Below are 5532 nucleotides of genomic sequence, written 5' to 3' on the forward strand. Positions count from 1 at the left end.
GGGTGCCCTGACGGGCAAGTTCATGAGCACATCCTCCATCCCTGGCTGCCTGCTGGGCGTGGCACTGGAGGGCGACTCGAGCCCCCACGGGCATGCCTCACTGCTGCAGCACGTGCTGCTGCTGGAACAAGCCCGGCAGCAGAGCACCCTCATTGCTGGTGAGTGGCAGGCAGCTGTGCGAGGAGGGGGTGTGGCCAGACCCCATCCTGAGGGCTCAGCTGGAGGGACCACTTGTCAGGGAGAAGTAGCCAGGGATACTCACCAGGCATGTCACAGCTCCCCTCAGCGGCATCATTGATTTTTTCCGCATTCTACAGATGCTATTGAGTCCCTGCAGCCAGCCAGGCACTGTACCTGACCTCTACCATCCTAATGGAGCTCCTATTCCAGGGCAGTGCCATCCAGTAGAAATATAATACAAGCGGCACATGTACTTTAAAGTGTTTGTTGTAGTAGCCACGTTAAAAAATGCAAAAAGAAATTGGTGAAATTAATAACTTATACCTAACTCAGTCTATCTAGGATGCTATTATCGGAACATATAATGAATGTAAAGAGTTAGCAGTGAAATATTTTATTTTGTTTTCATACTGTCTTTTAACCCTGGTGGATATTTCATACTTAGAGCACATCTTAGTTTAGACAGGGCACATTGCGAGTGCTCAGTGGTCATGTGTGACTGGCAGCCATAGGATTGGACAGCATAGCTTTAGACAGACAGCCTATAAGGACCTGGCAGCATCAGAAGAGGTTCTGCTTAAAAGTCTCATGATCTTGGCCCCTAGGCTTCTCAGCCCTGTGGGATCCATGTCCATGATCAGGGAGGTCTTACAGCTGGGGAGAACTAGTCATTGTTCATGCACAAGGAGGGCCCAAAACTGTGTATTTGTAAGTGACTTAAAGGGAGTATGTAGTGTGTGTTTGTTAGTCGTTTCCGACTCTGCGGCCCCATGGACTGTAGCCTGCCAGGCTCCTCTGTCTGGGATTCTCTTGGCAAGAATACTGGAATGGGTTGCCATTCCCTTCTCCTAACCTAGGGCTCAAACCTGGGTCCCTGCACTTCAGGCAGATTCTTTTGAGCCACCAGAGAAGCCCAGGAACTCTGATAGTTGGTAAAAATGTTCCTGGGCCTACCATAAAAGTTTGACTAAATGAATTAAAGGGAGGGAACAGTGAATCCAGGAAGTCTTGCTGGAGGTGGTGACTCTGAGCAGCAGGACTGTTCAGTTGTAGGGAGGAGGAAGAATAGGTCTCATCTGGGGGCAGAGGTGCTCCAGGCCCCTCCCAGGTTCCACCCCCTGCCCCGCCCCAGGGGGTAGGGCGCTGTTCCAGAAGGAAGAGAGTCTGGGGTGGGAGTGGGGAGCCTGGTGCCCTAACAGTAATGCTTGCTCCCCTTCCCCCACCTCATAGTGCCGCTCCACGGGCAGTCCCCGCTGGTGACGGGTGAGCGCGTGGCCACCAGCATGCGGACAGTGGGCAAGCTCCCGCGGCACCGGCCCCTGAGCCGCACCCAATCCTCGCCGCTGCCCCAGAGCCCCCAGTCCCTGCAGCAGCTGGTCATGCAGCAGCAGCACCAGCAGTTCCTGGAGAAGCAGAAGCAGCAGCAGCTGCAGCTGGGCAAGGTGAGCCAGGAGAATCCGACATCCGGGGCTGTGCTGGGGGCAGGACACAAGGGTGCTGGGCTGGCTGGGCAAGGTGAGCTGGGAGAAGCCAACATCCGGGGCTCTGCTAGGGGCAGGACAGAGGGTGCTAGGCTGGCAGAGAGGGAGGCGCATCTGACCTCCTCGGCCACTCCCTGCTGCATCAGAGGAGTCACCTTGCCCTTTTTCTTTAGAGAATATATTGTGTGTGTTTTTTTTTGGCGGGGGGGGATATTTATATATTGTTAAAGCTCATTATTTTATTTACTTATTTATTTTTGGCTGCAGGCTTTCTCTGGTTGCAATGCACAGGCTTATCACTGCAGTGGTTTCTCTTGTTGTGAGGCATGGATCCTAGAGTGAGGGCTCTGTAGTTATGGTATGAGGACTTAGTTTGCCTCTGAAAAGTGGGATTTTAGTTCCAGGACCAGGAATCGAACCTGTGGTCCCCCATAGGTTGACAAGTGGCTTCTTAGCCACTGGAGCACCAGGGAAGTCCCCACCTTGCCTTTTTCTGTCCACATCAAAGCTCTGTATGGGCTGGGTGGCCACACAGAGAAGTGCAGGAATAGACTCTCCGGGGGCTTGGGCTGCATGGCTGTGCCCTGCTCCCAGCTGATGGGCCTCCTGGCTCTGCTTCCAGATCCTTACCAAGACGGGGGAGCTGCCACGGCAGCCCACCACCCACCCCGAGGAGACAGAGGAGGAGCTGACGGAGCAGCAGGAGGTCTTGCTGGGGGAGGGAGCCCTGACCATACCCCGAGAAGGCTCCACGGAGAGTGAGAGCACCCAGGAAGACCTGGAGGAGGAGGAAGAGGAGGAGGAGGAAGAGGAGGAGGAGGAGGAGGAGGACTGCATCCAGGTCAAGGACGAGGAGCGCGAGAGCGGTGCTGAAGAGGGGCCCGACTTGGAGGAGTCCAGTGCTGGTTACAAAAAGGTGGCCCCCTGCGCCCCGGCCCTTGATCACCAGCCGTCTGTCCTCCCGCCTCCTCTTTCCGCCTTTGCCCTTCCCTCTCCGAAGTCTGCAGTTTCCAGGCTGTGCCCAGGGGAGCAGGAAAGAGACAAGGGGCTTCGGAAGGGAGAGAGGTGGTGTCAGTCTTAGAGCTCTCTCTGCCCTGTCTGCCAGCCCCTCCCTCTGACTGTGACTGCCCCCGCCTGTCTGCTTGTGTGTGTGTGTGTGCGTGCGTGCGCACACGCACACTCGGATGCACGTGGCCTGTGTATATCTGCGTCTCTGCCTACGTAGGGCCGGTTGTGCGTCGGTCTCTGCGTGCGTGCGTGTGTACACACCCGCCCCCGCTGTTACTACAGTCTGCCCTGGCGCCGAGCGAGCGCACACTCCATTCATGGCGGACACAGCTGAGCCCTCTGGGCCTGACTCATCCCACCCCCTCCCACACCCCCGTCCCTCCCAGCAGCTTACCTCAATGTTTCTCTGGTAGCATGACTCATCTCGTCCCCCCATCCCTCCCCATCTCCTCGGGGATGGAGATGAAGATGGAGATGGCTAAGACTGGAGTGTCTCCTGTCCCTGGAGGGAAGAGCTGGAGGAAGGAGGAGATCTGGAAGAGAGGGTTGGATTCAGGCCCCCCGGGAGGCCCTAGGGCACCTGTCCTAACTTCCGTCTCAGCCTCGGCCTCACCCAGGCTCCCTCCCGCTCTCTCTTTCCCAGGCATTTGCAGACACCCAGCAGCTGCAGCCGCTGCAGGTGTACCAGGCACCCCTCAGCCTGGCCACTGTGCCCCACCAGGCCCTGGGCCGCACCCAGTCCTCACCTGCTGCCCCTGGGGGCATGAAGAGCCCCCCAGACCAGCCCACTAAGCACCTCTTCACCACAGGTGAGCCCTTCCCCCATGAGCCGTCTTTCCATTGTGTGTGTTGCGGCAGGGGGTGGCATGCTGTGCATGGCATGGCATCTGGTCTTGGGCGTTGTGAAGGGATGAGATATAGCCTCTGCCCTGGAGGGATGGCCAGGGACCCTCAGAGCACCCTGAAGGGAGGGAACAGGCCTTGGCTGTCTCCCTGTGTGCACAGCCACCTGTGGTCATGGTGGCAGCCTTTGCTTCACTGGGCAGGTGTGGGTGAATGTCCATGTACTCCGGGAACAGCATCTTTCTCAGGGCACCCCCGCCCCACACCGAGGGACCACTGATTTTGCTTCCTCGATACCTCTGCCCTGGAGGCCTGGGTGGAGGGAGCCCGCTATCTCAGTGGGGCCGTGCTCCTCTAGCTCTTTCCCCTCCCTTTAAGGTTAAGAGTGAAGGCCTCAGTCAATTCCAGAAGGCTCTTCCACGTGAAACTGCCCAGAGCTGGGCTCTGTAGGGGCACGGATGGTCCCTTTGAGGGGCCCCACTTGAGGATGGTCCCCACTCACCAATGGGGTGTGGGGGTGGGGGGCAGCACACAGAGGCTCTGACGGGGGATGAAGGGAAGGAGGAGGTGCCATGAGGTTAAAGCGGATGGTGGTGTCAGGCAGCCTGGTGGAGGCTTGAGGAACAGGGAGACTGCTGACAGGCGGTGATGGGGGAAAGGAATTTCAGGAAGAGAAGAGGAGCAGGCATGTGGGAGGGCAGCTGGAGTGGCCATGAGGAGGGGCTGGGACCAGGGTGGGCCAGGGAGAGCTCGGTGAGCTCCGCTGAGGGTGGCGGGCCGGGCTGTGACACGGCCCGGAGCTGTGCTGGCTGACAGGTGTGTCTCCGGCCAAGGTGTGGTCTACGACACGTTCATGCTGAAGCACCAGTGCATGTGCGGGAACACACACGTGCACCCCGAGCACGCTGGCCGGATCCAGAGCATCTGGTCCCGGCTGCAGGAGACAGGCCTGCTCAGCAAGTGTGAGGTAAGGGGGTCCCCCCTCCTTCCAGCCTGCACCTCAAACCCAGTGAAAGTCCTGTTTCTCGTGTCAAGGATGCCTCTGTCTGTGTCTCTTCCTCATTCTCTTTTCAACCCCTGACTTCAGGGTCAGGCCCCCGTGTGCTTCCCAGTTCCATCCTTTGTGGCCTGGTGCCCCCCATGGTCCCCAGCTGAATGGGGGAGGGTCCTGGGCTGGGGTCCCAGGGGGACCGAAGCATACTTTCTCAAAACTTTGCATCTCCTGGGACTTCCCCGGAGGGCCATTGATTAGGATTCGGCACTTCCACTGCAGGGGACCCAGGATCCATCCCTGCTTGGGAAAGTAAGATCCTGTGTGTTGCATGGCATGGCCAAAAATAAAAAGAATGGCAATGTCCCATCGATTAAAAAAAAACCGCAACCACTTTTGGATCTCCTGAGGCTAGAGGGTGGCTTCATGTGCCCAGACTGTGGGGCGGAGAGAGGTGCTGGGCCTGCAGCGCCAGCCTAATCACCAGCAACCCCCTCTTGCTCCCCCCTCTCCCGACAGCGAATCCGGGGTCGTAAAGCCACGCTGGATGAGATCCAGACGGTGCACTCCGAGTACCACACCCTGCTCTACGGTACCAGCCCCCTCAACCGGCAGAAGCTGGACAGCAAGAAGCTGCTCGGTGAGCTGAGTGGCCAGCAGGGAGGGGTGGTGGGCCAGGCTGGGTCTGCTGCCCGGATGGGACAGGGGCTGTCGGGAGGACCATCCCCTGGTAGGCAAGTGGGTCTCCGTGGTTGCCACATCACAGGCCTCCAGAGGGCGCCATTCACACAGATTACAGCACATGAGTGGGGTGTGTGCAGGAGGGCAGGAAGAGACTGGTCAGACCTGGTGATGGGCGGTGCCCTTCTGCCTCACCTGTCAGGCCCCTTTCTCCCTGCCGCCTGCCCCCGGGGAAGGATCGCCCCTCAGGACGGGGGACAGTCATCTCCCACCTGGCGTGGGGTGCAATGGCCTGTTCTCTGCTGGGGTCTGACCTTCTTTCTCTGTGACTGAGCTCCCTGCCCACTG

The 5532-nt window shown here is 58.6% G+C and overlaps 1 protein-coding gene across 1 annotated transcript in view; it reads left to right on the top strand.

Annotated features, from left to right (window-relative positions):
* The window catches only part of HDAC5 (histone deacetylase 5), a 37241-nt gene that overhangs the window by 27285 nt on the left and 4424 nt on the right, over window positions 1–5532 (top strand). Inside the window, exons 11-16 of the mRNA XM_010832518.1 lie at window positions 2–158; window positions 1411–1622; window positions 2284–2577; window positions 3313–3478; window positions 4346–4479; window positions 5023–5143. Coding sequence (XP_010830820.1) covers window positions 2–158; window positions 1411–1622; window positions 2284–2577; window positions 3313–3478; window positions 4346–4479; window positions 5023–5143 — 1084 coding nt within the window. The remainder of the gene's footprint in view (window position 1; window positions 159–1410; window positions 1623–2283; window positions 2578–3312; window positions 3479–4345; window positions 4480–5022; window positions 5144–5532) is intronic.

Source organism: Bison bison, unplaced genomic scaffold (assembly GCF_000754665.1).
Source record: "Bison bison bison isolate TAMUID 2011002044 unplaced genomic scaffold, Bison_UMD1.0 scf7180017861046, whole genome shotgun sequence".
Lineage (NCBI taxonomy): Eukaryota > Metazoa > Chordata > Mammalia > Artiodactyla > Bovidae > Bison > Bison bison.